Source organism: Aptenodytes patagonicus, chromosome 1, assembly GCF_965638725.1.
Source record: "Aptenodytes patagonicus chromosome 1, bAptPat1.pri.cur, whole genome shotgun sequence".
NCBI classification, from domain to species: domain Eukaryota; kingdom Metazoa; phylum Chordata; class Aves; order Sphenisciformes; family Spheniscidae; genus Aptenodytes; species Aptenodytes patagonicus.
This window is the reverse complement of record NC_134949.1, coordinates 133,137,864-133,150,327: the sequence shown is the minus strand read 5'-3', so window position 1 is coordinate 133,150,327 and position 12,464 is coordinate 133,137,864. Positions and strand designations below refer to the sequence as shown.

Genomic DNA, 12,464 nt, shown 5'->3' with positions numbered 1-12,464 from the left:
TGGCACAATTTTCCAACTCTAAATCTGTTAACTTACATGCTTTTTGCACAAAGTAAATAATGCAAGAAACAGGAATGTACTTTGAATTCATGTAATTATATTATTCAGTAAAATACATTGCAGAATTATGTAAGAAAAAAGATATTTTAAATCTGAAAATTATTATGACATGTTCAGAAAGGCTAGAAAATGTTGATTTTAACCTTAATATGCTAAGGAAGATATGGAAACAACTTCAACAGATACTACTTGAGAGAAGTAGGAAATAAGCCATCAATTTTTGAAATACCATGATAAAACATAAATTACCAATAAATCAAAAGTTAAAGGTTTATAGTGACAGCAGATTTTTCCACATTATTGCTATCACCAAAGCAATGAAATTCTAGAAAATTTGAATTATTTTATTTTTGTTTGGATTGTCTTCTCTTACGTGTTCTAATAGAGTATGTTCTGAATATAACATGATATTCAGACAGTAAGATATTTATGATTTACTATTAAGTATCTAGAAATATTATTTCTCTGTCATAGTATCTAGAAATACTATTTCTCTGGCATAGGAATTTAAGTCATGGACCAAGAAATCTATTTCATGTTATACACCTTAGCATTTATGTATGTTATTCAGCTAACTAAAAAATGATGTTCCAAATACATAATGGAAAAAAACCCAAAAGCTTAGAATTCCACATATTCAAAATGCAGAAAAGAAAAAAACTCAAAAGTTTTGCATATCAGTATTTACATTTCCTGTCCTTTCATTTCCCTTTACTTCCCAACTCAGAAATGGTTCCCTCGAGCAATCATCAGGAAAAAAGCCTGAGCCCTATAGTCCCAGGTGGAGCATGCTGAGGTTCTGAGACTGTCTTGTGTACGTATAATTTGGTCACTGCTAGGAGCTGCAGGAGAACTGAGTAAGCTGCAGGGAGAAAATCTTTAATAGGCAATATGAAAACAATGATTTGGAAAAGGAGTGTCAAAATTGGCCATTAATTTCACTGGGATGGCAAAAAGCATAAACCTGGTACAAAAATTATACTATGTCAAATTTCACATCCCTGGGAAATGATGGTTAAAAAAGTGTATCTCTTGATGTTTTTTGGTTAAACTTGGAAAATAATGGGTTTTTTTTCCGCTATCCGTTTCCTGGAATGGAACAAATACGTTTCTTGAAATCTCTACAAATGAAACAAAAGAAATGTAATAGAGACGTTCAGCAAAGGAAATTTCAGCCCTGTTGATTCAAATATACCATAGTTTTAAACGTTGGGGTTTTCCTGTATGGAGTATCACACAGCTTCAGTAACAATTCAGAATGAAAAATGGATACTAAGTAATCCAAAATCTATTTCCTTTCATAAACAACGAGTCCCTCTTACTTTAAACAAATACCCACTTGTGTCAGTGTTATTAAAAAAAGTTTTGATAAATGACCTCCTTTGTCATGACATCAATTATTCTTACCTCTCCAAAAAATCTCATCAACTTAGTCTCTTCTCATGTATGTCTTGTTTACATGCCTCTGACCTTTATTTTGCCCTTCTCTGAATATTTTCTAATTATTTTATATACTTTCAAAATATTTCATATTCTTTTAAAATTAAACATAATATACACAGCAAAGCTGTACTACTTACCCAGAAAGTGTTCTATTCTGAATATAATTTTTTAACTCTTGCTACAGAACAACAACTGCGTTTCTGGATAAAAATGAACACTGAGAAAATATTTTGAAGGTAAAATTCAGTCCACAATAATATCTGAGACTCTGCTGCAATAATATCTGAGTGTCAGCTGTAATTGAACTTATTCCTTTCGCTATGCCTTATATTTTACCTGTCTGCCACCATTTTGCTATCATTGTTCTGCTCCATTATTTAGCACTGCTGAAATTTTTTTGGCTGTTCATTCCTTTTTCTTGGTTTTAATCAAACTAAATTGTCATTTTCAATTTGTTCCAATTTACTGCACGCTTTACCCAAATATTTAATAACTGCATCAAACAATACTAGTTTTCATGCAGGTTTTAAGTGTTACCCTACTAGTAACCTTCTTCCAAGCATAAATTTTGGTATACAATAAAGTTGCTGCAGAGATGTGTGGAGCTAGTAGGCAGAAGCTTTTAGTCTTAGAAAGCTGTCATAAACCCAACAGACTTCCTGGACACTTTGAACTAAACTGAAGCTCTTCCCATCCCATGAGTAGGAAGGCCTTCTCTCTCTCCTCCCTTTCTTTAAGTTCTGTGTTCTAATAGGTGTCTTCTGTGTATGTCAACTTGACTTCTAACTCTGCAACTCCTCATTTTTCTTAAAGAAACTTTTAAAATACCCATATAAACTACTTACCAATTTCTCTTTATTCAGCATTTATGAATTCTTCTCATTCTACTAATGAATTTTTTTTTAAACACATCACCCAAACCCTCTCATGTCTAGGTAATATGTTCTACAATTCTATTGCAACGAACTTGATTTAAAATCAGTATTTTAGAACCACGGGTATAACAGAGTGTACTGATATATTATTGGTAGTGCTACTATGAAGTGACAGGGAGATAATGATAATTATCCAAATCATTTTCTCCTCGAAATTACTTGAGAAATATTTTAAAAACAACAAGCACTTAAGACAAAATCTGAATGCCTCTAAGTGACAAAATGTGGTTGTCATTTTATAACCAATAAAAGTTACTACACTGTACTTACTATTTTATAAAATATAAGAACCAAAATCATTATGAAAATGTGACAGCAATGCTCTGCAATAATTGTATACAAAACCCCACACAGAAAACAAAAGAAAAAAATACTCTGGGTTCCTAAAGCTCTAGGGCTGCAAATACTATAATATGTTATTCTTTGCCAAAAAAAAGGAAAAGAAACATTCCATAAAGCCCCTTATGACTACTAATTTGAATCCATAGGTCCTGAGAAATGTGACTTACATTTAGCACACTAAAGGAAATACTTATAAATAAAATGAGAATGGCAGACGTCTTGTCTCTGGGATGATTCATAATAAGGAACATGTTTCCTCCCTTGTCACCAATCTATCATCTAAAGTGAAAGCTGGCTGGGTCTGTGTCATTACTCAACAAACCTCATCTGGCTTTCCCAGCATAACATCTCACACTCAGCCTTCCTTACTCAGGTCTACCTAAACCTTGGTTTTATATGCTCAGGCCATGAATAATTAAGGTATTCAATGTTATTAATCTGAATATAAGAAATCTCAGCGGATAAAAATATTAAATTCCTCCAAATCTTCCAAGATTATATCCCTTGAATATAAAAGAGAAAACATCTTCACAAAACCTCATCTTTGACTAAAATTTTGCATATTTAAAGAACGGGGAAAATGTAATTGAAATGTTAAAAGCTTCCAGGACACACCTAAGCACTCAAGTAGCCTTCTTTTCAGTAGGTCTGAATATCAGCTCATCTCATCCGCCCAAGAAGGCACTTAGTGTGTTTGACATGTTTAAATAATCAAATGAAGAGTAATATATGTGCCTACATATATTGAAATTGTATGGGTTTTTTAACCAAGTAGATCAATTTTCTAAATATTGAAAATGGATGAAACACATCTATGCACTTTAGAATTGATAAGTGGCATATGCCTAAATGTTTAGAATTCATGGCCTATGGACAGGCATACAATTTCCGATTTATATGTCAGATTTTTGCTTTTGTTTAGAGCACAGCTGCTACAGACAAAGAAAGGTAATACAGCTGACCTTCTATAAATGAAATCCACAACTGGATGGCATAAGTGTGTCCAAGAAAAAAAAAAGAGGTCGTGTATATATGTGTATGCGCAAACCCACGTATCTCACACACATACCCCATCTATCTTTCATGTTGAAGAGAAAAGCTTCAAGCAGTTAGTTATCAACAATGCCTTGGGAGATTTTGTAACATGGTTAACAGAAGTGCACAAAGCTTTAATTTTTAAGAAAAAAGGATAACAGAAAATCATTAGCAGCTGAAGTGACAGTAGCCTTTGGGGAATGATCCATCTCATTGCTCTTGCAAAGAGAATCTGAGTGCTAGAGACTCGAACACCAGTTCATTTTCACTACCTCGAATTTGTCTTTATCTGCCAGAGAAAGACAACTTTCTGTGAAAATTCAGTTCCTTGGCTATTTGTGTACAAATCAGCCACCAAGCACTGCATTACTGACAGATCTAGGTGGAGAGTGCATTTGATTACACTCAGTTCTAAGTTATGGTTAATTGGATTTTGCTGAGCTACAGCAGAAAACCACTCTGAATATCACGTTAGGTGATGTTTCTTGATAAGAATCACTTAATGCATGCCAAATATGGACTCCAATGTGCAAAATTCAAAATATATTTTTGGCAGCCCAAACATATGTAGAATGATGCTTTATAATTTTATGAATAGCAGATTTGTTACAGTATTTCATGCTTTTTGTACTAACGTGAAAACCAGCACCCGCACAGTTGTTAGTAATCATGAATGGCTGGAAATATTCCCCAAATTACTTATAACTTTAAAATCCATATAGAACTATGAGTTACAATATCTAGTATGGGTATTACTGGTTTAATAAACCATTTTGAAAGGGGATTCTGGCTGCCAGAATCATGGATGTGTAATGTTTACAGTAAATTCCCTGTATCCTGAGATAAGACACAGTAGAAAACTGTGCAAAAGAAGTACTCTATGTGTCAGTAGATGAAAGAAAAGAATTATGAAACAAAGGGAAAAAGAATAGGAAAAAAAAATAACCAGAGCATAAAAATACCTCTATTTAAAAAAACAAAACCAGCAAACAACCTACTTTTTAATGAACTAAATAAAGAGCCTACTGGAAATACACAAGAAGATGAACTAGAAAAAGAACTCTTAGAGCGATTATGCAAGAAGTTACATACATAAGAAACCTCTTTCTCAAAGAGCCAGATGGCTTTCCATATTAAAACTGTTACATCATTGAAAAATATTATAGCTAAATTTATAATTATATTCTACAATACAATGTTCCTGCTAAAATTAAAAAAGATTAAAGAAAAAAAATGAAAAAGAAATGCCTGATATGTATGGGCCCTACTACAGGTTTGCAGCATTAATTATATAAAGCAAGTAGCCTCAGAAAATAAGTTTTGAAATCACAGTTAATATAATTAAGTCATGACCAAGCACAACCATGCCATGATTATGACAGAGATTGTTAACATGAAATTCTACTAAACAGTTTCTCACATATGGCTATAAACGCAAATTAGACTTCCTAAATTCCAGGTAGACTGTTTCATTCTAGCACAGTCATTTTTGCTATGTGTTAGCAAACAGAAATATGTGTTAGTTTTAATTCTCAAGTTAATAAATGTATTTATTTCAGTGGGTACATCTCCCACCAAATAATCTGGAGGTTGGACAAGACAAGTAGCTTGCATGAGATAATCACCACACAGGAAAACTTTGGCTTACTAGGAGCAATATAACTTGATTTTCTAAAACCAGATTAAGCTGACTATGTGCAAATTTGTACATTCATTTAACTTTCAGGAAGCATTTGGAACACCCATTGCAAGTAAGGATAATTAGCTAAAATCTGAAGGCATTTTATCCCTACACTTGATCACGTAATGAAATCCATTGTAATTACAACCAATTCTATATGGGGAACTCAAAGATTATGAACTCCATCAATATGAACATCATCAATAGCAGACAGAAGTACCATAATGTTTGTGCTTATAACAAAATTTGTCCTATTTTGAGAGTATATCATTAAGCCCAATTTACTAACCCTTCAATCTGTGAACCGTGATTTTCCATACAATCAATTGGAGTTTCATCTTTGACAGAATTGTAGTGTTTAAATTGTTTGAGAATGCTGTGAGTAAGTATGGTGATGAACAAAAACAGAGGTACTATATGTCCTAATACTTAGAAGAGCTTGTAATAGGATAATGGAAATATTGCAATTGCTGACTTTATAAGATAAAGAGACAAGACCTGGTTTCTCTATCTCATTTTTCCACTCCCTAAAACTTGAAATGAAGAGAACAACATTCCTATGAACGGGTTTCAGCAGATTTACTAAATGTGCCCATGAAACCATTATAATTTACTACATGTTAGAAGTTATCAGATTTTTGCTGCAAAAACTCTTATTTTGATATTTTAGGTTCCTTTGATATAAAAAGTCAGTCCTAGAATTATCTATGGCAATTAATAAAAGCAATTTTTAATTTGTATTTGGTATTTATCCTATTGGATAAATAAGCAATGGATTTAAGTCTTAATATATATATTCACTTTGGAGAAAAATGTTCAAAGCAGCTACCACTGAAAGATTCTTGTAAATAAACTTATTTTTCCTTTTAAGGATTAATTAAAATGGATTCTTTCTGAATGGGAGTGAAAAAAAATCACAAAGTAAGTTTTAAAACACAGAGTTATTCATGACAGTTCTGTAATTTGATTCATGCAAATCTGTCAGGGATAAAAATCAACCACAATTTAATTTCAAACCTTTCCCAACCAGCTGCTGAACAATTTATGCACTACTTTTCTATTTTTACTGCAGGATGATGACAATGATGAATGCTTTTTCCTTGGAAATAAATATTCATTAAGCAGGCTCAGATCAAAACTATACCCTTCCAAAAGCCCATGAATGTACAAGATCCATTTACCTCTTCTAAGAGATTTATTTGGGAGGAAGATGGAACTGTGCCCACAAATGCATCTCATAACAATTTAATAGTTCAGTTAAATTAAACCTATGGCAATACTTACTTGTAACCTCAGTAATCAATATTATTAAAGTTGGTGTCAACTCCGATAATACCAAATATATGTGGGTGAACAGCAGATTAGTTATGGACATAAATCAGATAAAGATAGCCCAAATGTAAAGCATTAAGAAGCACTAAAAGGAAGTCAGCTGCCAGTAAACTGTTTGAAGTAGGTCACTGGTTTTCCATCCAATCTAGTAATGAACATACGTTCATAGACATGGACCAATTGGCAGCTCGTTAGCCATGATTTACATAGTCTATGACTTTTTTTGTGCAGAAGAATCATTCTATCAAAAGGGATTGTTTAAAATGAAGAATGACAATAACATCGGCATGTTGTGTGCTTCAATACTCAGAACCGCTTCAATCTACTGGTACTAAATCAGAAGTGGTAAAAGGAACGGCCTACTGTTACTTCACACAGTCCTATTATCAGTTATGTGCTTCCTTTGCTCCAATACTTCACTGTTGTGCTTCACTAGACATACTATACAGCCTTGCTAGGAAACTGAAAACACCCTAATTTTCAAGAGCTAATAAAGAATATCTATATGTGTGTGTATGTGTATATACAGATGCCTAAAATGTATAAGATCTATGAATGTATACAAATTGTAAATAGATGTGATTTTATAGAAGCTAGTAACAGCATATGGATGTGGTTTTGTTACATTTCCTCTGCTGTGGAAAGAGATAAATGGGCTGCTACAGAGGACAATTCAGAGCACCTAACCAGAGCCCCCTGCCCTGATTCTCCCTCTAAGCTTCTTTCTTATAGCTGACTGTAGGCAAATTCCAGCCTCTTTAGGCTAATGCTTCCTTTTGTTAAAACCTTTCCTTCCCCCAAAATAATCACAGAAAAATGGAAATGTGGTCTTCTCTTCATGCTGAATGACAATTTGAAATTGCTGTAATTATATACAGCACTTAAGCACGATTTTTTACAAGGCTTTCCTCACACAAACATTATTCTGCAAAAGCTGATAACTCATTCATCTACTTAGACTTACAACTTTAATCTTATTCTCTTCTTATGTCAATTCTGTGTTGGAAAAACTCCACCACTTTCAAAGGATTTCACTGTCGCAAGCGATGAAGAAACCAGACAGTAATATTTAAAGTCATATCAACAATACTGAATTAGCTTTTTCTTAACTACACTATCTACCTACTGGACAACATTTTCTGTTTAGTTAATTAAACTGTAATAGTTGCACAGAGTACAGCACCAATCAGACTTCAAGCTTTTTTGGTCTAGCATGGAATGGAACAGCTAAATTTTACTTGTTTTTGTTGCTGTTTTAATAAAAAATATATTTAAATCAAACACTAAAGTAAAGCTGCCAAGATTGGGTGTGGATAGGGTTATTACTAATTACTTCAAATTACAAACACACAAACAAAACTTTAACCACAAATTCACAAATTTCAAATATATAACTGTCCCTCTCCATCCTTTCTCTCCCATTCAAGGACGTACTTTACAGATACCCTAATGCTCTTGTCCTCCAAATACAGGTGGAAACAGATAAAAATAAATGAACCCTTCAGTGGTCTTATATTTTGCACCAATGTGCCCTCATATATAAACATGCATTTATGCACACATCACAGAGAGGGGCTGAGCATTTATAAAACAGATGTCTCTGAGACTGAGCGCAGGCTGCCGATATACAGAAGCCCCAAAATAACGGAAACTTATCGTTGTAAGAAAAGCTCTCTATCTTACCTTGAGACACTCTTCTTGTTTGATGAGATCCTCACAATCCTTAGCCTGCAGAACAGGAGAATTAAGGCGCTCTTCTACTTCAGACAAGGCTTGCAGAAGGTGAAGGATCTCTGCCAGGTATGTAGAAGGCACATGAGTGGTTTCCACAGTCATAGTTTCAGTCACCACAAAAGTTGTATCTTCATGAACTGTTTGCTAGTATAGATATACAACAGAATGCTTCCTTTAGTTTCTTAACACTACACAAATTTATAACAATGCAATTTCCAGTTCACAACCTAGAAACAATTAAAAATAATTTCTAAGGACAAATGCAGGAAATATTTGAGGTTTCTGACATAGATCACTCACACTCCACTAGTCTGTTTGAAATGGCAGGTACTAAAATTAATCCAGACAAAAGTGTACAAACTTTTCTTCTACTCTCCAAAGAAATGAAGATAGGAAATGTAAGAGTACTCTGAGATTACGGTGTTACTGAGATTTTAGTGCTAGCCCTTTCATTTTAAACTATCACACCTCCTTAAGAATTTGTCCTTCGTTATAGAAATTCCATGCATGTGAGGCCTAACATACTAAGTCATTTCAAGGTGTTAAGTAAAATAATGACTTGTGTAATAGACACAATTTCTTAAATAACATGCAACACAAAACAACTAGTCAACTCAGCACTTTCAACACTGTACTAAAACCTTTCTTTTTAAACTAGAAAGTACAATTTGGAATTTCGTTATTTGAAAGGTCTTTAATGCATTCATATTTCTAAAAGAAATCCCAGCAACACACCTCTTCAAGAAATTAAGATGTTATTATTTTTTTTTATCTGGACAAATATGAAATAGACACCCTGTTCTGAAAGCACATGCGTACACCAAGTGTAAAGAAATCCCAGAATATTTTGGTTCCAAGAAAATAGATAGTTGGTCTATGGCATTTGGAAAGGTACTGACATATAAGGTGACAAAATAGCGACCGTTTATATAAATTCTCTACATTTCTGATTTGGTATGTTTATGGATCATAAATAAAAAATAATCCCAAAAGTGTACTTTGGAGCAGGTAGAACTGTGATTGCTTCTTTTAACTAAACTCCAAATACATGATCACCTGCATCTCCATTAGAAAAGGCAAAAATTAAAAGATGTAAATTATTTGTGATTTCATAAGCATGTTATTATTTATTTGTTTTGTCACAGTACATAGGATTCCTAGTGTGGGACCAAGGTCCATTGTGCTTGATGTCAGTCTTCTCAAAAATATAAACTTTATTTATTGAGACCTCAAAGAAATTTTACAAGCAATTGCTGAGAAACTTTCTTTCAAAAATCATATTATTTAGATGCTCCAGTCCTAATACAGATAATCACAGATTTTTGGAGCCATATATGTGAAAGACAACGGATCAACCATCCTGAAGAAAACGATATCATTAGTTAGCTACACAGTATGTAAAAGAAAACAAATATAAACATTACCTTGCACATACTACCTCAGCAAGGTGTCTCATTTTAATTTATCTATTTGCCCTATCCATCCTTTCATGACATGTTTCTCTCTTGTTACTGGGCTGAGTCATCTGGTTCTTCAATTTTCTTTAGAGTCTTAAAATATGCATATACACACTCTAGAAGATGTATGCATATCACATATAAAGCCCATAAAGTTATCTGTAGACTTGTGTTATTCTGCTGCATTTCTTATGCAAATTTAATTGCTTTGCTTACACTTTTCTCACTAAATAAATTTCTCAGTACATCTGCTAACACTGAAACCTCTCTAATTACCATATCACTACTATCATTTTTATTATTTAAAATAAATTGCTTAAAAAAAATTCTGTTTGCCCCCCATATGTTTCATGAATCACATGGTCTGCAAAAATAATAGTTTACCCCAGTAAACCTAAAGAAAAAGCTGTCCTAGTTGATTAGAAAATGGGAGATTCTCAACAGGCCACTGAGGCATACAGCAACATATTTTCATTCCTTGAGACTACACTGTGACACTTCTACATGTAGCAAAGAACTTTTAGATGAGGAACACAGGAAGAATCATATTTTTCTTTTTGACTGAGAAGACAGAATATTTATATTCACAGTAATGAAAAGAGCATGCTAGATGTGCAAGGTTATTCACTCAAAATGAGGTCACATGAATATGTAAACTGACACACAAAATATAATTAGTTTCTATAGTTTTATTAGTTTAATTTATTTTTTAACCCAAATTTAAGCTAATAACTATGTATTCATGTACACATACATGTACACACATACATGTATAAATGTGTACATAAAATAAAATCTGTGCCTTCTTGCTTTAAATAATTCCTGGAACCAGAAAAAAGTCAAGCGGAAGTCTGATGTGTGAATACTTCATGGATATCATGCTTAATTATTTATACTAGTGCCAAAACTGGGTCTCTTTCAAACACTGCTACAAAGAACTCGTATAAAAGCACTCTTCAAGGCAAAATTAACTAAAATCTGAAGACAGGACTGAACCTTATATGACATACATAGTTTAGTAATCCCTCAAAATACGTGTAATATTTAACTAGCATCAATGTTAATGAAATGTATGCAACCATATATTCATGCTGCCCTTCACAGAAAACTTTACATTCGTGTTTCTCACAGCTGGACAATTACTTGTATAGTTCTACCAGAAACATGACTCAGGAGATTTCTAGTTCAAGCAAACCATTAATGTTTATATTATTGTTTAAACTGTAAAGTACTACAAACACATAAACAAATAAATTGACTGATATTTGAAAGTAGAGGCCTACGAGAACCTGCCCTCATATTTGGCAACATTATTTAATACCTTATTCTAAAAAAAGAGTAACAACAAAAATTAATTAGTTTCTGAACACTATTTAAATAAAAGAGTTGGAAATTTGATACAACTTTAGAAATCAAGGATTAAATTTCTTTGCCTTTAGTGGGTTTTTCAATAGGTCACAGGTGTTTCTTTCCTTCTATCTTTCCCTCATTGACAGTAACATAACAGAACCCAAGGCAGAAGTTGACATCTTGCACTAAGATATGAGGGATAGGCATTATCCAGAACCGACAATTTTAATCAGCCAAAAAAGGAAAAAAATTTTGGCTCATCCTATGTTTGCTGGAATTGCCATACTGTAGAAGATACAATGGGCAGAGTCCTTCCCTATATTCTGGACAAGCACCTTTACTTGAAATGCATAGCTGAAACTGAACCACATACTAACACTGTAATGAGAAGAAACTTTAAAAAAAGGAGATTGTAGCAGCTGGGAACCACTACTATTTAAAAGTAATGTTCATTCAATAAAGATATATGTAATTGCTAATGCCAAAATAGTTCATCAGAAGCAGGCTAGGTTAACACTTTATAAGGATTAAAAATAAATAGCAAAATGGAAATTAAAGTTTTAGATAACCATTTAAGAATGGTTTTGAGTAAGCTGAATCTGACAAAGTGGCAGAATACATTAGATAGTTACCTGAAAATACTCAAAACCAAATAATATTTGAAAATAATACAAAATACAAATAAACTGTTAAGATTGATGGGGTGTAAATGGCCATTTCCTATATTTTTATTTCTGCAGAATACATTCTTATTGATATTAATGTATTTTTGATTTTTACTTGATTGTCAGCAATATACTGATGTGCAAATTATTTCTAGTCTCTGAAAACAACTTCTTTTGGGTAAGGCTTAACAATTCATGCATTCCTTTTCACCAAGCGTTGTCATCACTAGAACAGTAAATTGAATTTTCTTCCCCCATTACATAATTTTAATTAAGGGATAGGATCCTTACATAAATATGACTACCTACACGTGACAAACCGATTTTATTGATAGTTAAGTCCTAGCAGGTGCAACACAGAGACAAGAAAGACGTCCATGAACTGGCCCTTACAGAGAAGACCAATAAGCAAACAAACAAACAAACAAAA

At 33.1% G+C, this 12,464-nt stretch overlaps 1 protein-coding gene across 12 annotated transcripts in view; it reads right to left on the bottom strand.

Annotated features, from left to right (window-relative positions):
- The window catches only part of DMD (dystrophin), a 1,394,632-nt gene that overhangs the window by 691,783 nt on the left and 690,385 nt on the right, over positions 1 to 12,464 (bottom strand). For all 12 annotated transcript variants that reach the window (XM_076355694.1, XM_076355734.1, XM_076355779.1 and 9 more), the window contains one exon: positions 8,512 to 8,706. In XM_076355694.1, the coding sequence (XP_076211809.1) occupies positions 8,512 to 8,706 (195 nt within the window). The remainder of the gene's footprint in view (positions 1 to 8,511; positions 8,707 to 12,464) is intronic.